Source organism: Xyrauchen texanus, chromosome 16 (genome assembly GCF_025860055.1).
Source record: "Xyrauchen texanus isolate HMW12.3.18 chromosome 16, RBS_HiC_50CHRs, whole genome shotgun sequence".
Lineage (NCBI taxonomy): Eukaryota > Metazoa > Chordata > Actinopteri > Cypriniformes > Catostomidae > Xyrauchen > Xyrauchen texanus.
Window position 1 is genome coordinate 43,483,284 of NC_068291.1, and position 26,833 is coordinate 43,510,116.

The window sequence follows — 26,833 nt, forward strand, 5'->3', positions numbered from 1 at the left end:
AGACAGAATGAGAGAGAGAGAGAGTTAGAGAGAGAGAGAGTTAGAGATAGAATGAGAGAGAGAAAGACAGAGGAAGAGTGCGTGTGAGAGAGAGAGAGAGACAGAATGAGAGAGAGAGAGAGAGAGAGTTAGAGAGAGACAGAATGAGAGAGAGAGAGAGAGTTAGAGAGAGAGAGTTAGAGATAGAATGAGAGAGAGAAAGACAGAGGAAGAGTGCGTGTGAGAGAGAGAGAGACAGAATGAGAGAGAGAGAGAGTTAGAGAGAGAGAGAATGAGAGAGAGAGAGTTAGAGAGAGATAGAATGAGAGAGAGAGAGAGAGATAGAATGAGAGAGAGCGAGAGAACACTGTTGGTGGTTTCACTCTGTGTGCTGGTCTCTCCCTGTTCACTCGTTCGAGATTTTCACAATTGAATTATGGCTGAAGAACCACTTGCCTCCATCAATGAGAATGTTTGGAATCTCTGCAGGAATCCTTCGGTGAAAATCCCATGAGGAACTGAAGACACATTCAGATCAGGGGATTAAACTCTATTTATCATCATGGATCTTTCATTTATGGCTGCGCAGGTATGACATGGTTTGGTTTCTGCATTTTAACATCATGCATTAATGCACATTTACGCTTTACATGCAAATCTACCTAGTAACCTGGTGCAGCATGTGAGAGGTTAAAGATCTTTAACCAATAAGAGAGATGATTTGAGTTATTTTGGCAGCTTTTTGGAATATCTATTGGCAAATGTTGACTGTCAAACTTAAACTTCACTTGAACTGATTTGGTCACATGGAAGTGGAATGTCTCATGTGTTTGTCTAGACAGCAATGAGAGAATTTTGCCGAAGTCTCGTGCTTCTCAGATGTTTCTCTTACAAAAACAAAACAGGGAGAGGGGGAATGCACGCACATCCAACACTTCTACAACAGGTGCTGCATCAAGGCAAAAAAGCATTGAAATAAAACAACGCTGTGTGCAGATGCATTTCAGTTTTATCTCATAAAAACTGTTCTAAAACACCCAAGCGATGTCACATGATGTCTCGATAATGTCTCAAAATGTACTCCCATTTCCCAGGATACCGAAGTCTACTTTAAAAAAGTCAAAGATCTCGAGGTCAAAATTCGGGCTATTATATAAACTTAAATGTTGTAGCTCTATAATCTTAATGTCGGCAATTGACTCATTTTGTTCGCATAGCGTCCTCTTGGGTTTCGTGAAACAGTCCATTCCACAATTATCACATCTGAAGAACTGTTTTAATAATATACAAATTACAACATATAGCCAGGGACGGATTATGACTTGCAAAGGCTCTGGGGCCAATTATCTCCAAGGGCCCCCCTCTACCCAACAGTTATTGGGGGGGTGGGGTGGAGGGTGGCGAGGTCATTGTTCATGCCCAAAAGGGTTTTCAAGCGGAGGGGATCACCAAACTAGATCGCACAGCCTTAAAGCCTAAGGCACCCCCGGGCTGTCAAGGGCTCCCTGGTAGTCAAGGGCCCCTGGGCACTGGCCCCACTGGCCCAGTCGGTAATCCATCCCTGCATATAGCATAGAGCATTGCACAGTCTTCAAGTTACCATGTTCACTCACAGAAAAGGTTTTCCATTTGCAACTGAGACTTTATATCGTTATAAGACGTTATAGACATTATAAAGTCACAACTGCAAGATATAAAGCCACAATTGTGTGATATACATTTATATGAGGTGTCTTTAACTTCTATGTACAAAAATGAAAATACAAACAATGCAATGTATTTATTATTTTACTACATGTTGTTCTGCAAAATTCTCCAAAAATGTACATAAGCTGTTGCTGAGGTTGAGGTACAGGTTATTTATGTATGTAATTGAATGCAGGTACTTTAAATGTGCAGTGCAACTACACAGATTTACATATTGAGTACATTGTATCAAATGCTTAAAGGAATAGTTCACCCAAAAATGCAAACCCTCTCTTGATCGACTCACCATCCATCCATTCATCCATCCATCCCAGATGTGTATGACTTTCCTTCTTCAGCAGAACCGAAGTGAAGATTTTTATAAGCACATTTCAGCTCTGTTTGTCCAAACAATGAAAGTCTCTTGCAGAGACGTTGCAACTGGGTAGGCAAACCTGGGGCCCCATGCTGGAAGGGGGCCCCCTCAAGGAAGGCTATTACATTGGACCACAGCAACGACAACATGGAACCCCCTTAAATTATTTGATGGTAAAAGACTCTGCAATCACATGTCCGGAACCCCCCTAAAGTGGCCCCCATGCTACGAGCTTGCTGTCAAAGGTTTCGTAGTTTCAGAGCGGCAATTAAATGAGAGGAAAAGGAAAAGGCCCTTTCTGCCTGGGGCCCCCAGAGTCTCTAGAAACGCCCCTGGTCTCCTGGCTGTTTGAGGGTCCAAAAGTCATATTTAGGCAGCTTAAAAGTAATCCACACAACTCTAGTCGATCAGTGAATGTCTTCTGAAGCAAACCGATAGGTTGGTGTAAGAAACAAATGGATAATTAAAACGTTTTTACTTTAAATCGTTGCTGTATTGCTGTTTGAAATGACCTGACACTCAAGTGACGTTCATTCATCTGTAGCATACAAAGCGCTACATTGCACTAACGTCACATGACGTCACATTTTTTTAATATACAAACCTATTGATTTGCTTCTGAAGACATTAATTGATCGACTGGATTCGTGATTACTTTTATGCTGCCTAAATACCAAGAAACCATGTCTTGAACATTTGGGGTGGAACAACCCATTTTGGGGGTGGGGGGGTCGCGGGTGTTGAGACCACAGATATAATAGTCCTCTTCGGTCCTTTGATATAGTAAAGGCGCCGAATGCAATACTTTTCTGAATAAAGGATTTGCTTGTTATAAAGGATCTGTATTTTTAAGGACAAACAATGTGTCTGCATTGGTAGCAATTTGCCTATTTCAGTCATCAGTTCTTTCTTTTTGTGCTGTCTCAAAGAAAAGATGAATATAATTTGAATTGCTTTTAACCACTGATGCATCTGTAATGACATGACTGTGTCAGCTGGATTGCAAAAAGAAAATACACAAAATGATTTACTGCCCTCATGTTGTCCCTCATTGAGTAAAAATGCACCTTCTTTGCGCTCGCGCTGCTCTTTCCATTGAGCCGAATCCATCTACAGAGTCACACATGTGCATTAGCTGAGGTTGTGCCTCCACCTGTGTATATGCCGCTGCTAAACCAGATACTTCAGATGCATCGCTAGACTTCAAAATCAGGTACAAATGCATACCAACCCTTATAATTGAGAACCAACTGATAAACTTTTTAATGCAATAGGAACTTTAGAGTTATAGGAGGAGTGGTAGTGGTGTAGTGGGCTAAAGCACATAACTCTTAATCAGAAGGTCGCCGGTTTGAATCCCACAGCCACCACCATTGTGTCCTTGAGCAAGGCACTTAACTCCAGGTTGCTCCGGGGGGATTGTCCCTGTAATAAGGGCACTGTAAGTCGCTTTGGATAAAAGTGTCTGCCAAATGCATAAATGTATTAACACCCACCATTTGTAACCTAATGCCTTCCTCTCTACTAATTTTCTCCTCAGCGACTCTTGGAGGTACCGCCCCCCAGTTGAGAACCCCTGCTCTACCACGTACACCCATTCACTCTTTGTCTTAAGCCTGATTCGCTGAAAATGACACACCGATCACTTACGTGACATATTTTCAATTCAAAGCGGTGAATTTCGCCAAATGGAGAATAATTTGCACCCTTGGAAATGAACGTCGGTCGGTACCACATTTCAATCGTAAAACAGTGGTCAAATACTGCATGTTTAGTTAGATACTTACATCTTACAGGACTCAAACGCTCTTAACCTGAACCGCTTGCTAATGCGCAGCACTGGAATTGAAGTCCCGCCTTCATCGATTTGATTGGCTAGCTCATATGACATTGAAGAGCGGTGTTAGACTACTGCGCACGCTAAAAATGTAACTTTTTTTAAACCTTTATGTTATTCCTGAAACAACTTAATGACAATTAGACAGCGGTGCATAAAGGACTGCAGCAGAACAGCAATAAGGATATCAGTTATTGGGGGGACAATCTGGCCATATCTGATTATTACCTCAAAGTAAATTGTGGTTACGGCCCTGCCTAAATATGACTTTTGGACTGTCAAACAGCCAGCAGCCTTGTGGCACCTGTTTATGTCCATTGTTTGGACAAACAGAGCTGAAATGTGCTTGTAAAAATCTTCATTTCGGTTCTGCTGAAGAAGGAAAGTCAAACACATCTGGGATGGATTAAAGGTGAGTCAATCATGGGAGGAGTTTAGTTTTTGGGTGAACTACCCCTTTAAGTACATAGTAGTTAAAGACACCTAATATAATGCGAGTACCCATATTTCATATCCATATTCCATAGCGTCCCAACCAGCCCAACAAAACAACCTTTGGCTCAACCAATGGTGTGACTTTGGGGCGGGACAATCTGTTTAATCAACCAATGGAAAACAGTGGGAGTGTTCAGGAAACCTGTTAGGAAACAATTATAATTTTTTCAATTGTTGGTTACTCTAGTGGTCCAGAAATCCCACACTTCAGCTTTAAGTTAAAACTAAAGTGATTTTTCACCAGGCAAAAAAAAACCTGGTAGAGCATCCATCACAGTGGAGGCAGAAAACTCACATCTCACTGAAAGAGAACAAGCAGTTTTTACAGACTGCAGGCAATAAGACTCAAAGAGTCAATAAAAGATTGATTGTATTTCATCTCACCGTTGATGTAGTCTTTGAAATGCAGATGCTCTCCACGAGGGTGAACAATTGCTCCTATTTTTCTTTTGATGACTTTTGGATGCGAAGATAACACATGAGCGATTGCAAATGAATGCAGCACACCATTAACTTAGCAGAGGAAATATTTCATGAACTGTGATAAACACTTGTTCACAAACTTCACCTCAGAACGCTTTGATTTGAATGCAATAAATGCGACTCCCACTGGCATAACCACAGCGACAACAACGCAACTGAACAGCAGGTGCTGGATAATCAGAACTTTTGAGAAGTCACTTCATCATTTAGGGAAAGGGAGGCGAGTCTCGCAGCAGCCCGAGATTTCAACGTGAGATCAAATGTGTCACATCAAACCCCACAAGACATCAGTCCAGTGAACCCAATGTGAATGTTCTCTTTACTTTGTTTATTGCTGCAAGCACGAAGTAGCCGAATAGCCACAGATACATGTCAGTAATAGTACTTTCCACTTTAAAGTGAAATCCTAAACAAGGGGATGTGGCAAGAGCAGCACCAGCTCAGTTTGCAACGATCGTGACTTTAAATCTTCAAAAGATATTCGGTTTTGTTTCAGGTGCATAGCTAGCAAATAAACAGTATAGTGGAGACCGGGTCTAGTTGTCACATGGTAACGATAAGGTTTTGAGTCAACCCAATCTCATCCTGAACTCGTAATAATTTGTACGAGTTAACCAGATGGAAAGATTGTGAGAAATTGTGCATGTTGGCCCGTGCAAAAACGTACGACTTTTATTCCCTTTGAGAAAAATCAACCAACCAACGAACATGCTCCAAAAATGGAATCAATACGATTCGTGCACCATATTTCAAGTCATCTGATGTACAATGGATGTGTTCGTGTTCCACTGGAGAAGGAAAAACAAACCGATTTGGAACGACACTAGGGAACCATATTACTAAACTCTATGGACCCACCGGCGGGTCCAAAGCCCCTTTGTGGGACGCTATATCGTGGGGAAAATAAAGGTTTACGCTTAAACCGTCAAAGTCTCCAAATACATAAGTCTGGCATACATAAGTCTAACCCTATCATTTGAAAGCTTATGTGACGCTCTTGTTCTACCCGCTCGGTACGGGACTCGAACCAACATCTCCAGCGTGGGAGGCGGGTGCTCTAACAAGGATGCTAAAGGCTACAGCCTCTAGCGTCAGTCGCTAGCGCACCTCTTGAGGTCAGGAGAGTGATGTTTACACACTGCACAGCTATCTACCAGCTGGCTCCCGTTACACTTAGAATCTGAACTTTTCTTTTATCTCTTCTGCATTTACGAAACGTAAAATAACAAAATAAGCCATCTAATCATTTGCATTGAAAATTAGCCCCCCAAGTCATATATCAAATGAAAGCTCTCATTCTCAGAAATGTAACTGTACAGTTAATTTTGTTGCCCTTATACCACAGTTCAAAACATTGTCAAAAAAAGCACAACATCAATTATGATTTCTTCAAAAATAAATGTCTTTTTTATGCTCTGATAACTGCTGCTGTAAGCCCCAAATAGCAAAAACTTTATATCAGTTTTTCTCTCAAAAATGACCAAATTATTACTTGTCTGTGAGTTTGCTTGGCTGAATAACCCAGTGTTGTATCTTAGATGTCCAGGACAAAATCTGCCATCCAGAAAGAAAAGCATCACAAAACAAATAAATAATGAAAAAACAATGAAATAATGAGGATGGTGCTTGAACTGAAAATTAGCCTGAATGTCTATGGACAAGCACATCTGTGAGGGCTAAAATGCATTAGAGCGCATTCCAGTGCTTTCTGCCATCTAGTGGAATAAAATGAGACTTTTCAAAGTGAGGTAGAGTGAACAGAACCAGAATTACATGCTTACAAAATTAGGACAACAACAAAAATCTGTTTATCATAATATTATAAACACATGCATTATTATTTATGACGAATCTGAGTCTTTTTTTTATTTTTGGGGCGGTTAAATGGGACCAATTTTTGGCATGTGTGAATGGTGAACTGTTAAAATTGAGTGTGAAACATTGTGGATGGCAGCCCAAAAATGCACCAGAGTTTACGGGGTTGAAGGATATTAACTCACATCTGTCATTTGTATTAAAAAAATAAATATAGAATGGTAATCCAAATTTGTTCATTGACGTTTCCCTTTTTAAAATAAAATCGTGAATAGAAAGCTACCAGATATGCAGGGTTGGGAGCAGGGCTGGACTGGGAAGAGAAATCGGCCCGGGGGGGGGGGTCATTTTCTGTATATTGCGACGCCGTTTTGTGGTCCGTTCTGCATTACGCTGCACCTCATTGTGCTTGCACGTTTTGTGGCCAAACCACCAGCCTGCTCGGTTCTCCTGATGGCCATTACACCCCAGATCGTCCCAAAAGTACGTCGGCCCACCGGGAAATTGCCCGGTATGCCAGATTACCAGTCCAGCCCTGGTTTGGAGGGTTACTTTTCAAATGTATTCCACTACAGATTACAGAATACATGCTCTAAAATGTAATCTGTAATGTAATCTGTTAGATTACTCAAGGTCAGTTACATAATATAAATACTTTGGATTACATCTTCAGCACTGGTAGGTATTTTAACTTGTTTTAAATTGTTTAGTAGTGTTGCCATAAAAACAATCATTCTTCAACTCAGAGTGGAATCTCGTTGCCATCCCATAATAACAGTAATTCTGAACACAACGTGAATGTAGCACAGAAACATCTAAAAATGAAAAGTTTAAGAATTCTGTGTTCCAAACTTAATTTTCAATATTATCATATATTTGTAATAGCTGATGGGTAAATCAGTGAACACACTAAAGGCAAGAGTCAATGATGGCAGATTTTAACTGAAAGTTCTCAAGACAAGATCGTTTTTTAATAAACTGCAAAGTGGACCAGACTTCATCGCACACACAAATTGCAAATTGGATTTCATAGCATGCAGTTTGGATCCGAGACGCTGTAGACTCTGCAGACGTCCTGCTGTGAGGCTTGTTATGGTGATGGTTGATACGTGTGTTCTGCTCGCTGTAAATTCTCTCTCATTGAGCCTCATGGCTTCATTTCTCAGTGTGGAAATACAATGTGGCATTGTACTGTCTGACATGACCTCCCTCAAAGCCACAACAAAACCCACGCGTGTGACACCCCGACCTGTTGTCTTACTGCTAAAAACAAGACTTGCTGTGAGACAGCCGAGAGCGCAGTCAAGAAAATAACAACTTTATTTAACAGAGTAATAGATTAGATTTGCTCTTATGATGCCTGATGCTTAAAACTTCACTAGTGGGGTTTGAGATGCAAAAAAGTACTAAAAGTAGCATGCTTATTTTTTTGTATCAATAACAGATTTATGTCATTTACAAACCAGAAAGTAGCATGGTGTTACCATGTTTTTTGACATTGTACAATGGAAGTATCATGGTTTTACCAATTTCTCTGTTGACCTCTCTCATGAACAAGGCATTTCCGTCCACAGAACTGCCGCTCACTGGATGTTTTTTGTTTTTGGCACCATTCAGAGTAAATTCTAGAGACTGTTGTGTGTGACAATCCCAGAAATACTCAAACCAGCCGTCTGAAACCAACAATCATGCAACTGTCCATTTTTCCCCATTCTGATGGTTGATGTGAACATTAACTGAAGCTCCTGACCTGTATCTGCATGATTTTATGCACTGCTGCCACACGATTGGCTGATTAGATAATCGCTTGGATGTTTGTTGGTGTCAGACGGGCTGGTTTGAGTATTTCTGGGATTTTCACTCACAACAGTCTCTAGAATTTACTCTGAATGGTGCCAAAAACAAAAAACATCCAGTGAGCGGCAGATCTGTGGACGAAAATGCCGGTTCGGACTGGTTCGAGCTGACAATGTCTACGGTAACTCAGATAACCACTCTTTACAATTGTGGGGTTGGCACTGTTTTGGCGGAACGAGGGGGGTACACAATAGTGTACATTTACATGTATGCATCTAGTAGATGCTTTTATCCAAAGAGACTTACAGTGCACTTATTACAGGGACAATACCCCCCGGAGCAACCTGGAATTAAGTGGACTCAAGGACACAATGGTGGAAGCATCATGGAACCATGGAAGTACCTTGGTTTTACCATGAGTTTTTATATGCACCATGTTAATATCATGTATTCTGGATTAAAGTTTACTTGGAGGTGGGGGTTCGCCCAGAGCGCCATTCAAGCAAGAACCGCCACTGTGGTGATACCATGTTTTGTTTAGTTTTTTATGGTACCATAAATGGGTTTAGCATGTTTTTCTGGATATGTACAATGGTAATAAAACATGTTTTTTCAAATGTTTCTTGTATCAAAGATCAACAGCAGAGAAATGTTCAACCAAATGACCTGGATGTGTTAGTGAAATAAGCACAGTACTTTTATTTGGAAGAGCTGTGATGTGTTGTTGTGTCTCAGTGGAGTAGAATGAAGTGACCTGAAGGGGCAGTTCAATACTGTTTAACTCAAAAATAGACATGACCTCCAGATCCCCTCTCAGGGGTCACCACTCAAGGCTATAGTCAACTTTACACTTCAAGAGGAAAGTCCGCACACTTATAAATTATGCAAGCAGTGCAGACCTCTCGTTCTTACTATATTTGGCTTCTAGCCGTGATTCATAGATTTGTACATTTTTCAGAAGGAAATGTGAGTGGCGACTGCCCATGCAAAACTCCCAACCATGAGGTTAAGGTGTTGTGGATAGTTGCCAGGGCATTGCTATGCAGTTTCCAAAGTGTTCTGAGGGGTTTGTAGCGCATTGCTAGTGTGTTTGATATAATGTTTAACACATGTTACCTTGGATCATGTAGATATCATTCTACCATGTGGTGCCACCCCAGTACATTTTTGCAAGGAAACCATTCAGTGTCATTGTTATATATCAAAGTACCACAGTAATACCACCTGATACATCACTGTACCTTTGTACCACCAGAAATGTGTTTTCTACAGGAAGCATTCATCATCTCTGCTTTCTAAGGTCTGTGTTTGAATGCCAAATTGCCTGCTGGCATTAGCGTCTCTAAAGAGCCTTTAATGGCAGGCTGCAGGAAACAGGGCCAAGTTATTATTCAAATCATCTTTCCCCTTATCTCTGATTCATGCCATTGTCGACTTATTGAATCTCCGAGAGCACTATTGAGTCAAAGTGCTGAAGAGGAGGACAAAACCTTTATTCATCACAGATTGCAGTTTGATGAAGCATCACTAATCATCTCACCACGTCATAGTTCACGTGTGTCAAACTCTTTTCATTAATACACTTGAATAATAAATAAAATGCATATACAATGTATATATATGAGCTTTACAGTCTCTTCTGTGCCTATAAATGTATATATACTGTATATATATATATATATATATATATATATATATATAGGTTAGAGTGTTGTTAAGTAATGTATCTGTGTGAAATATTAATATTAAAGATCAATAAATATTATTACAGATATAGAATGTTACCTTAATGTTTGGAGAACGTTCCCCTAACGTTGTCTTAACCTCTATGTTACATTGTGCTTTCTGCAACCCTGCTGTCTGTCAATAATCAATCTAAAATCATTCAGTTGTCAGATATAAACCTCCCTGCAATGTTTAATGCAATGTTATAAAATAAAACTTTGAAAGAACACTTTACTTAATTGGTCTTTGCTGGGTTCGGGTCAGGTTTTGGTCAGTTTTTCCAGCATTACTTCAGGTTGGGGTCAGGTTGGTTAATGAAAAATCTATTAATATTATTATAAATAATATTATAAATAAAAGAGCAACAGTGGAAAGAAAAAGTATGTGAACCCTTAGCTGATTTCCTGGATGAATTGCTCATAAAAATGGGATCTCATCTTCATGAAAGTCACAAGTATAGACGAACACAATGTGCTTAAGCTAACAACACACAAACAATTATAATCTTTCATGTGTTTATTGAACACACCCCATTAAACATTCAAAGTGCTGTGGAAATGTAAGTGAATCCCTAGGCTAAAGACAACAAAAAAAAAAAACAACACAAAAAAGAAAACTAATTAGAGTTAGGACATTTATAGAGTTAGGATCCAATTAATGAAACGAGATTGGAGGTGTGGTTTAAAGTTACTTTGACTTATAAAAATCACTCAAACATTTTGAGTTTTCTATCACACATATGGACCAAGCCTCTCAAAAACAGATTTCAGAAGACCTACGATCAAGAACTGTTGCTATTCATGCTGAAGAGCTTAGATATTCATCTGTCCACAGTTAGACAAACTGTCTATAAATGGAGATGATTTAGTACTATAGGTACTCTCTCTAGAAGTGGCCGTTAGATATTCATCTGTACACAGTGAGACAAACTGTCTATAAATGGAGACAATTTAGTACTATAGGTACTCTCTCTAGAAGTGGCCGTTAGATATTCATCTGTCCACAGGTAGACAAACTGTCTATAAATGGAGACAATTTGGTACTATAGGTACTCTCACTAGAAGTGGCCGTTAGATATTCATCTGTCCACAGTTAGACAAACTGTCTATAAATGGAGACAATTTGGTACTATAGGTACTCTCTCTAGAAGTGGCCGTCCAGTCAAGATGACTCAAAGGGAAACCGCAGAATGCCAAATGAGGTAAAAAAGAGCCCAAGAGTGACAGCTAAAGACTTGAAGGAATCACTGGAACTGGTTAACATCTCTGTTCAAAGTGTTGCTGACGGAATGCTGCACAAGTGTTTGTAGCTTGCTAGCCTACTTAGCATTGCTTATTCTTATATATTTATAATTGTATCTTTTGCCATTTTTCCACGTGCTTCGGGTTTTTCGCTTTTCTACTGTTTCATCTGTGTGTATTGTACCGCGTGCACACGTTTACCTCGTTTTTTTCTTTTTCCAATTTTTTCCACTTGTCTACATCTCGCGTCTTGACTGCATGCATCCATTTTTATATGGATTATTATATCAATCTCAAACATCTTGTGATTAGGAACCACATCGATCTCAAATCCTCACCACTCAAGAACAACCATAACAACAACAAACAATTGTGGTAAGTCATGGCAGCCGCTCATGTTATTTCATCCTGCATTATATGCCACATGTTTACTATAGCTTCTTACATCAGCAGTGAGGGATTCACATGTGATAAATTTAAGGAATTATTCAGGCTGACGGAGAAGTTTAATGAGCTAGAGACACACATAGAGGTCAGTGAGAAAGAGAACCTGGTAGATGCTGTTTTGTTTGCGGGTAGGACAGCAACCAACATACACACTTTGGTTCCAGATCTAGAGCCTCCGCAGCAGGGCGATTGGATGACAACTCGGCAGCATACTCGCTCAGCAAAGCAACGCCACATTCCTGCATTGTTAAATGCATTTTGTGTGCAAGAGCATCTGACATCAGATTAAATATACAGATGCCAGCTAATACTTAAAGTAGATTTTTTTTTATGATATTCATGTCGACACTAATGATGTCTGCTTTGCCAGTCGGAGATCACTAGAGATAATGTTAAAGAGGTGTGTGAACTTACAAAAATGGTGCCAGACACTTTAATATGTTTGGGCCCCCTCCCTGCCCGTCATGGTGACAAGGTTTATAATAGATTAGTGTCACTGAATGGCTGGATGTCTGAGAGGTGTGCAGAGAATAGCATAGGATTTATAGACAATTGGAAGAGTTTTTTAGGTAGACCTGACCTGCTAAAGAGAGACAGACTCCATCCTTTCATGGAAGGTACCACTCTCCTCTCTTGTAATTTGGCTTATAGTCTTAATAGTGACAGTATTTGACTTACTGGGGCCCAGGTCAGGAAGCAGACAAACTGGATAATACGAACGTCTGCTAGCCTTCTTAAGACGTCACAAAGATCACATAAACTACAACACATTGAGACTGTATCACCCAGATATCATATAGAGACTGTGTCTGTTCCCCGAACAGTTAAAATTTACAAACTTGAAAGAAATAATAATAACAATTTAAGATAAACATCATATTTTGGATGTGCTCTGTTTGACTGAAACCTGGTTTATACCGGATTAATATATTAGTTTAAATAAATCTACTCCCCCGGGTTATTGTTATAAACATGAGCCTCGTCTGAAGGGTCCATGAGGTGTTGCTACAATTTATAGTGAATTGCTTGGTGTTACTCAGAGGACAGGATATAAATGTAAGTCTTTTGAACTAATAATGCTTAATGTGGCACCGTGAGATATAAATAAAACATCTCTGTCATCTTTTGTCCTTGCTAAAGTGTATAGATCACCCAGCACTAATTCTGGTTTCCTTGGTGAATTTGCTTTAATTAGCTGGTGACTGCAACATTCACATAAATAATGAAAATTACACATTGGGATTAGCATTTATTGATATTCTCAACTCTCTTGGAGTCAGACAAAATGTGACAGGACCAACTCATCGCCATAATCATATGCTAGATTTAATTCTGTAATATGGAGTTTATGTTGATACTCAATCTACACCAAACTATTGTTCAGGTAGAACTATTTTTTCGACCACTAAAGATAGTTTCATTAATAATCTTCCAGAGTTGTCTCACATTCTCAGTAAGTAAAAAGTCTAGAAGAACTTGATGTAATAAAAGAAAATATAAAACCAGTCTTCTCTAGCACTCTTGATCGTGTTGCCCCCCCAACACATGCTCTCTGTTTGCTGATGCCGAAAAATATATTCATGCATTCATGACCTCAAGACTAGATTATTGTATTGCATTACTGGGAGGATGTCCAGAAATGCAAGTTCAGAAATACACTTTAATTTGGTTAAAACTGCAGCTGCCAGAGTGCTGATTATAACCAAGAAATATGATCATATTAGCCCCATTTTATCATTGTTGCAGTACTTAAGTGACCTTCTGATTCACTATATTCCATCACGTTCATTACGATCGCAAAATTCTGGCCTGTTAATAGATCATAGAATATCAAAACCCATGAAAGGTGGTAGATCCTTTTCCTATTTGGCTCCTAAACTATGGAATAGTCTCCCTAACACTGTTCGGGACTCAGACACACTCACTCTTTTTAAGTCTAGTCTAAAGACTGGTCTATTTAGCCAGACATACACCTAATTTATCCATCAACTCACAATGAGGCTGTTTAGTTAGACCTGCCGGAACCAGAAACATTCACCATGATCTATAACTCTATAAGCATTAAATTGAATGGCATTGTGGCAGCGGGGGCGTGGTCAAGCGCCCGTCCAGGAGAGAAAAGCGGTAAGGGCGCTTGCACCTGAGCTAAATTATGTCTAACACCTGTCTCTAATTTCAGTGAGCACAGGGAGAGCGGCATAAAAGTCAGCCAGAGGGCCTCCACGTGGAAAAGAGAGTGACATGAGAGTTACTATGCTGTGTCATTAAGCTGGCTGTTTATAGAATGCTCCTTGCACGTTGTTATTGTTATTGTTAGTAATAAAGACCCTCACCTTTGAGCCACTGCGTCAAGTGTCATCCCTTGGAGGAGATCTTTACACTGGTGGCGAAACCCGGGATTGGTTCATCCAAGTATAGAGATGGGTCGCCCCGTAGAGTCCTCCCAGCTGACGGCGGTCCTGCAGTCCCTCGCAACACTACACCAGAGCCACCAACAATCCCTGCTTGAGGTCCGGTAGGACCAGGATCGCCAGTTTTTTGAGATCATGCGGGCTCAGGCAGAGGATCGGCACGCCATCCGGAGCCTCCTCAGCCAGGAGGCCGCGCCGGCCACAGCCGCGACCCCGGACACCCGCTCCACGCTGCCCCCGCCCACGTTACAGAAGATGGGGGTAGCAGATGATCCTGAGGCCTTTCTTGATTTGTTTGAGCGAACGGCAGAAATCTGGGGCTGGCCGCATGAACAATGGGAGTTCCTCTCCTGTCTGGGGAAGCTCAACTCGTGGCTCACAACTGCCAGCAACTAACCTCCTGGCCTATACAGACCTAAAAAGAGCCATTTTGCAACGGGTCGGTCGGAGCCCGGAAGAGAATCGTCAGCTCTTCCGGGGCATGAAGTTGGAAAAGTCCGATCGCCCGTTCGCATTTGCCCAACGGCTCCGGGACGCCTGTCGGAGGTGGCTGCTCATGGGGACCGCGCCGTCGAGGGTGTTATCAATCAAGTGGTACTGGAGCAATTTGGTCAACGGCTGCCCTGGAAAATGGCGGAGTGGGTCCAGTGCCACCGCCCGGCGTCGGTGGAGGAAGCCGTTCGTCTTGCAGAGGACCATCTGGCGGCGATCCCGAGGGCGGACGAGCCCTCTTCTGTCTCTCTCTCTCTCCCCTTCCCTTGTGTCTGCCCCTGCCCTCGCCCCTCCCCTATGTTCTCTCCTTCTGTTCTCTCCCCAGGGCCCGTTCCTGCCCCGCGCAGGCGTGGAGGGTTCCAGAGACCAGCTTCCCGGCCTTGGGAGAATGTACCCTCCCATTCCCCGTCTTTCAGCCGCCTCCTCCTCAGGTGGGGCGCTCGCCAGCACAAGTGCGGCCGCAACGCCTGGGCCGGCCTGTTGGAGGTGCGGAGACCCGGACCACTTCCGGGATCAGTGTCCGCTGATGGAGGTGGGGACGGTGGTGCGGGTCTCCGACGTCCCGCAGGCTGCCCCCTATCGGGCTGGAGCATACCGGATTCCGTAAGGATCAGGGGTATTTACCAAGCTTTGCTGGATACCGGCTGCAATCAGACCACCATCCACCAACGCTTGGTTCAACCCGGGCTTTGGGTTTAGCTAAACTGGTGAGGGTGAGGTGTGTGCATGGGGATGTTCACAAGTATCCCATGGTGACTTTGGCGATTAAATTCAGGGAAAAAACCATAGTGTGGAGGCAGCGGTTAGTTCCGCACTCACCCATCCGCTAATCTTGGGTACTGATTGGCCGAATTTTAAAGATATTTTAGAGGGTATTTGTGCGGATGGGTCCTGCATAAAGAGGTGTGCGGTGTGCGATGCTTTGGCAGGGGAGGCGGAGCCGGGCCGTCCTCGGCTGCTCGGAATGACGAGGGAAGGGCGAGGTGGCCGCCTCCTCTCAGGGAATTCCCTGAGGGGACTTCCTCTAGAGCAGTCACGGGATCTAAACCCTTAAACATGCTCTTGACCAAGTGAGAGTAATTGATGGTCAACAGCTCCGCCGGGCATCGCCATTGCATACCCATATTTTGCCATGATTAGAGATCGGTTATATAGAGTGACGAGGACGCTCAAACAAAGGAGGAAGTAACACAATTATTGATTCCACAGAGCCGCTGGAAATGGTTTTCCAGGCGGCTCACTATAATCCTATGGCCGGTCACCTAGGGGAACGGAAAACACTTCTCCATCTAATAGCCCGCTTCTATTGGCCGGGCATTGGCGGTGACGCCCGCAGGTGGTGTGCGGCGTGCCGTGAATGTCAGCTGGTAAACCCACCGCCACCCCAAAAGCGCCATTGCGCTCTCTACCATTAATCGAGGTCCCTTCGAAAGAATTGGGATGGACCTCGTCGGGCCATTAGAACGGTCAGCACGCGGACATCGCTTCGTGTTAGTCCTAGTGGATTACGCGACGCGATATCCGGAAGCAGTGCCTCTGAGCAACATCTCCGCACGTAGTGTTGCAGGGGCACTCTTCAAGATAATCTCCCGGTGGGGATTCCGAAAGAAATCCTCACCGATCAAGGTACAACTTTTATGTCACGTAACACTTCGCGAACTTTACGAGCTCTTGGGCATTAAATCGATTCAAGCACTAGCGCTTACCATCCGCAGACTGATGGCCTAGTGGAACGATTTAATAAAACGCTCAAGAACATGATTCAGTAAATTGCATACCGATGACGCTAGAAATTGGGATAAGTGGCTAGACCCCTGTTGTTTGCAGTACGAGAGGTCCCACAAGCCTCCACAGGGTTCTCCCTGCTTGAGCTGCTGTACGGGCGACGCCCCGCGGTGTCCTTGACGCCATCCGCGAAGCTTGGGAGGAGGGACCTTCTAATAGCAAAAATGAAATTCAGTTCGTTCTCGATCTTAGAGCAAAACTCCACACACTGGGGCTGACTAACACAGGAGAATTTGCTCCAAGCTCAAGAACGCCAACGCCGGCTGTATGACAGGGGTGCTCGGCTACGGAATTTGCACCGGAGATAAGGTACTCAGATTACTCCCAACATCGAGCTCTAAATTACTCGCCAAGTGGCAAGGACCCTTTGAGGTCACACGACGAGTAGGGGATCTCGATTATGAAGTTAAACGTACCGATAGAGGGGCGACGTCAAATTTATCACCTCAACCTCCTGAAATTGTGGAGGGAGGAGGCGGCCTCTGTGACGTTGGCCACGGTAGTTCCGAGAGGGCGGAGCTCGGACCGGAGGTAAACAAAAACTACAATCTTAACACTCCGGTTACTTGTGGAGACCACCTCTCACCGCGTCAACTCACAGAGGTTTCCGAATTACAAAAGGAATTTGCGGATGTGTTTTCCCTCTACCGGGCCGTACAGACATCATACAGCACCACATCGAGACCGAGCCGGCGCGGTGGTGCGTTGCCACCTATCGCTAACCCGAACATAAAAAGAAAATAGTACGGGAGGAATTAGATGCGATGCTTGATATGGGCGTAATAGAGGAATCCCACAGTGATTGGTCCAGCCCGGTTGTTCTTGTTCCCAAGAGTGATGGGTCTGTTCGATTCTGTGTGGATTACAGAAAAGTCAACGCGGTGTCTAAATTTGACACGTACCCAATGCCCCGTGTTGATGAACTGCTCGATCGGTTAGGTACTGCTCGATTTTTTTTTATGACCTTGGATTTAACAAAGGGTTATTGGCAGATCCCCTTGACACCAATGTCCTGTGAGAAAACAGCCTTCGCTACGCCGTTTGGATTACACCAATTTGTGACGCTTCCTTTCGGTTTGTTTGGGGCTCCGGCCATGTTTCAGCGCCTCATGGATCGGATCCTCAGACCACACACCACGTACGCCGCTGCCTATTTAGATGATATTATCATTTATAGCAATGATTGGCAGCGGCACATGCAACATCTGAGGGCCGTCCTGAGATCGCTAGCGGCGGGCAGGGCTCACAGCAAACCCTAAGAAGTGCGATTGGGCGTGTGGAGGTATGGTATCTGGGGTTCCACTTGGGTCATGGCCAGGTGCGTCCCCAAATTGATAAGACCACGGGCGATTAGTGACTTGCCCTAGACCTAAGACCAAAAAGGAGGTGAGGCAGTTCCTGGGGCTGGCTGGCTATTATAGAAGGTTTGTGCCTAATTATTCGGACGTCACCAGCCCGCTGACTGACCTCACTAAAAAGGGGCTCCAGATCCGATTCAATGGTCGGAGCAGTGTCAACAGGCGTTTATGCAGGTTAAAGCCGCGACTTTGTGGGGGCCGCTTGTTCATGCACCTGACTTCTCTCTCCTTTTATTTTGCAGACGGACGCTTCAGACAGAGGGCTGGGGGCGTACTCTGCAGGTGGTGGAGGGGAGGAGCCCGGTGCTGTACATTAGCCGTAAGCTCTCCTTAAGGGAGACTAAGTACAGCACTGTGGAAAAGGAGTGTTTGGCCATCAAGTGGGCGGTCCTCACCCTCCGTTACTACCTGCTGGGGCGGGACTTCACCCTCTGCTCGGATCACGCCCCACTGCAGTGGCTCCATCGCATGAAAGATACTAACGCCCGGATCACCCGTTGGTATCTGGCCCTCCAGCCTTTTAAATTCAAGGTGCTCCACAGACCGGGGTGCAGATGGCTGTCACGACTTCCTCTCCAGAAATGGGGGGGGAGTGGTAGACAGGCCGGATGACGCCCCGGCCTGAGTCGGGCGGTGGGGGTATGTGGCAGAGGGGGCGTGGTCAAGCGCCCGTCCGGGAGAGAAAAGTGGTAAGGGCGCTCACACCTGAGCTAAATTATGTCTAACACCTGTCTCTAATTTCAGTGAGCACGGGGAGAGCGGCATAAAAGTCAGCCAGAGGGCCTCCACGGGGAAAAGAGAGTGACATGAGAGTTACTATGCTGTGTCATTAAGCTGGCTGTTTATAGAGTGCTCCTTGCACGTTGTTATTGTTATTGTTAGTAATAAAGACCCTCACCTTTGAGCCACTGCGTCAAGTGTCATCCCTTTGAGGAGATCTTTACAGGCATCTATGATAATAATATTCTATTTGTTTCCATTGATTCATATCCAGAGGTTACCAGAGCCGGCCAGATCCAGCTCTGTTCATGCTTGGTGTCGGACTCCACTGCTATGTGCCGCTGAGAGATGACAACAAGCTACAGCCGGTGCCAGCCAGACATCACTTCAGTCATTTACTATGGACTTCAGAGGATGAACTGATACCAACTCCTTACTGTAAGACATCGGATACTTCATATGCCAATGCCTGTATCTTGGTCTTAGGATGGACCCCAACAAACCTCACTGAAATGACCTGCGGGTTGAACTGTGATGCACCTCATTGATCTCTGCCTGCATCACCTTTGTCTATTGATGGACTTCACTCTTGAAATAGAATACATAGACTATCATTTAATTGCCAACAAAAGCGTTCATCCTCCAACTAACAAAGGACAATTGCATCTATGTGAACTCCTGCAGTTAATCCAGGATGAACTTCAAAGACATTAGTCATTAATCTTAAAGTTAATTATAAAACTTGATTGTTCAAATACAGAAAACTTAGGTATGGTGTTCATGGCAGGACATCACGAACGAAGCCGCTGCTTTCCAACAAAAGCATTGCTGCCTGAAGTTTGCCAAAGACCACCTTGACACTTCACAACATTACTGGAAGAATGTTTTGTGGACTGATGAAACTAAGGTTGAATTGTCTGGGAAGAACACACAGCGCTACGTATGGCATAAAAGGGCACCGCGTACCAACATGAAAACGGAAATGAAGTACGGTGGAGGGAGCATCATGATTTGGGGCTGCTTCGGGGCCTGGGCTGCTTGCCATCATTGAGGGGGAAATTAATTCCAACGTTTATGAAGGTATCCTGCAGGGTAATGTCAGGGTGGCAGTGTGCCAGCTGAAGCTCAGTAGAAGTTGGGTGATGCAGCAGGACAATGACCCTAAACATCAAAGTAAATCCTCTACAGAATAGCTTCAAAAAAGGAAAAACAACATATGCAGTTGCTGTATGTTTACTGTCTTTTCAACAACATTTTTAGCATACAAACCTGTACATTAGGATGTATTATATACTGTATAATAATCCCAAAAAATGATGTGTAATTTCACTAATGGTGTACTGAGATATGATTAATAAATTAACAAAGGCATGATTATCAAACCTGCTGTGTATAGCATATGTAGAAATCAATCATAATCCCTAATCTAAATCTGTGTGGGATTAAATCTTCGATTATAGTTGCTTTGTACATTTTCATGAAGCTCTTCTGAAACTGGTATTATTTCCTAGAAATGTCTTCCCTCAAATTATTACTGATATTCAGCAGACGGTCTGCTGTACCCTCAGTCTGTCTGTTCAGACGTGAGTAAAAAAATATCACTTTTGCCCTCCAACAGTTTTCTAGATTAAGTCGGTCATCTCGTTGCTCAAGGTCTGTTTCCATCTCTGCTCATTACACTTCCTCTTCACTGCTGTAGTTTCCTGTCACAAACATTAGAACGGCTCACTGAACAGTCTACTGTTGATCAAGTGAACTCGGATGAATACACAAGCTCTGTGGCAATTCTAAAATGTAGTCTACAATAACTGTTAAAAATAGTTTGTCAATCAGATTACAAAAAACTGAACTGAAGTATTAAGAAGGATGGATATTAGCTATGTTAATATCGATACTATGGGCTTTTTAAGATCAATGATTTTGCAGAAATAATGTTAAAAGATGATTAAACCATGAGACTCTTGCTGGAGGGAAAAACATAATTGTGTAAATGACTCATTTAAAACAGTCATGAAATCTCTAAACTGTAAGGAGATCTCACTCTCTCTCTTTCTTCACAATGAAGAAATATCAAATGGATGCATGGATGACCTACTTCATTTTCCCAAATGTGCAGTAAACAACCAGGAATACTGTTTTCCACAACTTAATCATTGTCCTTCTTTAATTGGCATTAAACAAATTAAACATGCAACGACATCTGTCCACTATTTCAGCTGTCTTGGTTCCAGAAGTAATCTATAAAACACTTCATAAAAGTGTTCAAAGACATGAACCAAACCAACCAACTCCAAGGTGAATCACAACAATGCAAACTTTGATATGAAATAAAATAGTATTTGAGAATCAGACAAAAGGACAAAGTTATAAGCACTTAACTTCTTTAATGAGGGAATAAACTACAATCCCATGAAGCATTGCAACGACATAATCAAATTGAGAAACTATTGCTTTTCTAGTCTCTGCAGAGCTCCTTTGGTGCACATTGTTTTCCCAATTCTCTGATTGGTGCATCTTTCTCTGCAGGATCATGGGTACTGTAGTTCTTTAAACACCATTTTTAACCTTTTAAGCTTGGATGGGCTTGCTGGCGGGCCCAAAAAAATCAATAACTGCAGTCTTGAACAACACAAAACAGGTATCGTTTGAAAGCTTAGAAGCTCAACTTTCCAATGCATGTAGACATTATGAAGAAATCTGAACAAGTGCTTGGAAATTTGCAGATAAATCAGAAATGTTCAGTTTTGACGATTAAACTAAAATTGCACTGTACGTATTATTGCAATCAGTAAAAACATCAAACTCATCAAATATCCATGTGTCATATGTTGTTGGAAAGCTTTCAAATAGTAGAATTAAAATATTTGTTTTACTCACAGACAAAAATATAGCAAGTAGTAGCTAATTAGATGTCTTTGACAATTATTCTTATATACTGCATTTTCACATATAACGTCACAAAAAATAAACGGAACATAAAATATCACAAAGCATTACATATAATGTCCACACACAAGATAATCAGATGTATAGATCATTAGATAATCCACATGAAGCACAATGTTACATATGACCACCAGGAGATGGCGCCAAATACACGACACAGACTCAATGATGACTCAAATGACACAGAATGAAACTCATTCTGTGATATCTCATTGCTAAAATCATGTCTGCATGCTGTGCAAACCTTAAGTCTATGTTGTGCTTATGTACAATTATTATGGTTTATTTGTTTGGACACTAGGAGACGTTTTAGGACATTATGATTAATAATTTTTGTAATGTTATAACTTTTGATTGCTTTGTCGTATCAACAAAACATTGTACTCAAATACAGTTGGCACGATTGGGAACGAAACAAAAGCAGTTTGTTGGAGCTACCTTATTTACACCCAGAAAAATATAATGTCAAATAAGATAAATAAGAAAAAAACGTAAATTTTGGTCTTTTTTGTGATTTTTCAGCAGTTTTGTAGTCTGAGAGTCTCAGAATGCTTCATAATCTATATCATTAAAAAAATCTGAAAAGTTTTCTTTACAATGATACCAAACACTTGAGCCCCTTTGTTGTTGAAATAACATGGACAAATGTCTTCATATGCCATTGTTTATTTACCTCAGAGATCACGGTACATCTGCTTTTAAATGTTTATAGGTTATTGTTTCAAATCAATTCGCCTATTGAAAACGTGAATCGTGCTCTCCACAAATATCCTCAAATACACTCTGTCTAGTCCTAAAATGAGCCCCAAAATTGCCCCAAAACAAGAAATCTGTAGTAGCAGATTATGCTCCTTACTTGAGCATGACTTAGGGAATCATTTTTGTGAGCATGCAGGCAGTGGTTGGCAGCAAGAGTTGAATGCAGGGGAACACGACACCTGCTCAGGGCTTTAAATAACTTCTCTACCTCGGCTATCAGGAAAACTCGTTTTTGCTGTAGGCTAATGTTCTGTGCACATGACATTTATTTGCCACATAGCTACTTAAGTTTGTACCAAAATCTATTTCTCAGAAGTTGGCACCACGTAATCTTCATAAATAACCATCAGGATTAAAAAATTGGAGTGTTTACATAACATTTGCATTACATTTAAAGTCGTAGCACACAGTGCATGCAAGTGAAGTGCACAGATGATGTAAATGAGAGTCACCGGAGATCAGGGTTAGATTGGTTTGATGCTGGAGATGTTGCTTGTTGTGTACATAGTGTTTTTGATATATGCACACTTAAAGGGTACCAGCTAGCATCCTTCATGAGCTAAAGATAATAATAGGGTCTTAAATTGCCTAATCATTCTAGAGAGTTTAGCATGAGATGAGAAAACAGACAAATATCCAGTCTTTAAATATCACTAGCCAACTGTATCTCTAAGACACCAACATTTAAAACTTTGGGACTGTACTGGATCTTTCAATATAATGTTATTGTGCAGTTTATGTGCCTATATTTGATCTTGAGCCAAAGCTAAAAACACTATATAAAAGCCGCATTTATGTGTTATTTTTTAAATGACTGTATTCTCAGGCACTCAGAATCAACCAGCACTTTTGTGGCTTCGATTGTCTAAACTAATAAATCACTCTCACTTCCAACATCTTAAATATTTATCATGCATTAATTAAGCCCCAGTTCCCTGTTCGGGTCTCGAGTGTGTGGAAATATACGCCTAAGGCCAGCAACATAGTCCTTATTTCCCATGGTTGTGTTGAGACAGTTGAGAATTCCCTTTAAAACGTATGGGAATATTTTCGGCCAAAATAATTACATTCTTGAAACGTTCTCTGCTGTAGTTAAGTGTGTGTTTAGATTGTTTTGATGGGTGAACACATCTTTATACTCATTCAACCTGACCACCTGCAACAATATCCACTGCGATTATAGGAATATAATTTACGTTAAAAAGTCGTAAGTAAAACAAAAACCCATATCTAAACACCAGAACATCAAAGAGACATGGGGGTGGGCTCGTTTGACTTGGCACATTAAGCAACCACCTCGAAACATCCTCGCAGACCTTTCTAGCAACCGCATCGCACACTTATAGCCACTCAGGACACCTTAGCAACCACACATAACACCCTAGCAACCACATAGAGAAACACTAAAAGCCATTCAGAACATTATAGCAACCATCCAGAACACTCTAGAAACTACACAGCAACATCCTAACAACCACCCACACCACCATAGTAACCACATCACAAACTCAAAGCCACACAGAAAACCTTAGCAACCATCGAAAACACCCCAGAAAACACATAACAACATCCTAAACCTCTGCAACCATAGTGCACACTCAATGCCACTCAGAACATCTTAGCTACCACTCATTACCCGAGAATCCACAGAGCATCATCCTAAAAACCATGAGGAACATCCCAGAAACCATATATTAACATCCTAACAACCACCCAAAGTACCGTAGCAACCAAATTTCACACTCAAAGTCACTCAGAACATCTTAGCAACCACACTTAACACCCTACCAAGCATTGTCCTAAAAACTACCCATAAAACCCAAGCAACGCAACTCACTAGATGCCACTCAGAACACCTAAGAAACCTTATAGTAATGTCCTAACAACCACTCAAAATACCTTAGCAACCATCCAGAACACACTAGCAAACACATAACAACATTCTAACAACCACCCATTATAACCCAGCAACCATGGTGCACACTCAAGTTCACTCAGAACATCTTAGCAACCACAGAGCATTATTCTAAAAACCATCAAGTACACCCAGGTAAACATATATTAACGTCCTAGCAACCACCCATAGTACCTTAGCAACCACATTGCTGAAAAACATTTAGAACATCTTAGCGACCATCCAGAACACTGTAGCAACCACATGGCAATGCACACATTAGTAACCACGTACTGTAGCAACACACATAAAGCCACACAGAACACCATAGCAAACATCCAGAACACCATAGAACCCACAAAGTATTGTCCTAACAGCCACCATTAACACCCTAGTTACTAAATAGTAACATCCTAACAACCACCCAGACCACACTAGTAACCACATCGCACACTAAAAGCCACTCAGAACAACTTAGAAAAAATTAAGAACACCATAGCAAGCATATAGCAACATATTAACAAGCATAATACCCTAGCAACCAAATTGCACACTCAAAGTCACTCAGAACATCTTAGCAATCCATCAGAACACCCTAGCAACTACATAGTAACACACTAGAAGCCACAAAGCAATGCACTGAAAACCACTCCTGAACACCCTAGAAACTACATAGCAATGCACTCAAAGTCACTCAGAATTCCTTAGCAACCACCCATTACACCCTAGCAAGCAACACACTAAAAGCCACACAGAACACCTTAACAACCACAAATAACCCCCTGGTAACTACACAGCAACATACTAAAAGCCACTCAAAACACCATAGCAACCATTTCGAACACGATATGTTTCGAACTAACAACCACACATTACACCCTAGCAACTGCATAGCAATAAACTACAAGCCAATCATAACACCCTTGTAACTGCAAAGCCACACAGAGCACCTTAGCAACCATCTTGAACATCATAGCAACCACATAGCAACATGCTAAAAACACTCAGAAAACCATAGTAACCACATTCCAACACACTCAAAGCCACTCAGAACTCCTTAGCAACCACCTACTATACCCCAGCAAGCAACCACATAGCAACACTCTAAAAGCCACACAGAACACTTTAGCAACATCCAGAACACCATAGCAACCACATAGAACTGTCCTAACAACCACCAATAACACCTTAGCAACTGCCTAGCAACACACTAATTGCCACATTGAACAACTTAGCAACCATATAGAACACCCTAGCAACCACAAAGCACTGTCCTAACAACCACCAATAACACCTTAGTAACTATATAACAACACACTAAATGCATTCAGAACACCATAGCAACCACATAGCAACCACTTTGCAAAAACACTACTCACATATCCATCTAAATGTATCTAGTTTGATATAATGACTAAATCTTGACATTATTCAATTCTTTGTCTTTCAGCTTCCTGTAATGAGCGGAGCTTTCATGGACACATCGCCCGTTGATGACTGCAGCACAGAAAACTATCTCTTTAACTCATCGGCCAGTGTGAACGCAGCAGCCCCTGCATCAGCACCCGCGCAACAGGACGAGGAGCGCCAGGTGTCCAGTGATGCCATCTGGCTGTGGATTGCCATCATCGCCACCATTGGAAACATCGTGGTGGTTGGAGTGGTTTACGCTTTTACTTTCTGACCCCTTTTACTTTCTGACCCCTTGTTGAGGAACTCAACAAGGCTTAACAGACAATTGTAGACTGCATATGGCATCCCAAAGGACAAAAGTCACGTATTGGTGGAGATGCTTTTAACAAAGGAGTTCTAATACAACTGAAAAGCATTATCCGCTAGCATTCACGTTCATCTCAATGGCAGTTGCTCGGCTGGTGCATGCAGCCCTGGAAGTACTGTATTTCAGCCAATCACCTGAACCGTAAAATGACATGTGACTCATTTATCTGGAGCCTCAGGAAAATGATATCATGGCTAAACTGATTGGCTGACTGCAACACAAGAGCACGCACAGTCCCAATTTCTTAACTAGCAAGCTGTGACGTCAAAGTTTATTTCACACTTTTAACACTATAACGCCGTGTGTATTAAATATGATACACAATGTTTGATGGCTCCTGTTTCACTCTCTGTTCAAGCTGACGAGCCAAACATGGTATGTAAGTTTCACATGTTTATGGCACCGTCTAGTCCTTAGTTGTGAGAAAAAGTGGTTTCAATGTTTATATCGATCTATTTAAAATGGTGGCGGACTTGCTCAAAAAGTGACTCTTATGTTGGGATAAATGATGGTATTTTAATCAAGTAAAAGTGACAGTAATGATTATAATGTTACTGAGTATTTGCTGAATAGAAGCAATTTCGATTTTTGTTTTTTATTTTTGTGTATTTTCATATATGCAGACTGCTCTGTCAAAGATCTCATTCAATTACATTACAAGCTATTATGATGTCATCTAAACATAACAGCCCTATCATTTTCCTCGAAACTTGTATGCCCTCTAACGTGACTGGTTGGACAGTTTTTTTACTTTATTTTATTTGATATGAGCTCTATAATCAGTAGCGGATCCTGGCATAGGCGATA

General features: G+C 42.1%; 1 protein-coding gene across 1 annotated transcript; it reads left to right on the forward strand.

The window, feature by feature from the left end:
- The first annotated feature begins 398 nt into the window (after window positions 1-398).
- LOC127657423 (uncharacterized protein C14orf132) lies at window positions 399-26,364 on the forward strand. Its single transcript, XM_052146197.1, has 2 exons — window positions 399-568; window positions 25,697-26,364. The coding sequence occupies exons 1-2, from the start codon at window positions 542-544 to the stop codon at window positions 25,928-25,930; spliced, it is 261 nt and encodes an 86-aa protein (XP_052002157.1). The 5' UTR covers window positions 399-541; the 3' UTR covers window positions 25,931-26,364.
- Window positions 26,365-26,833: the final 469 nt, after the last annotated feature.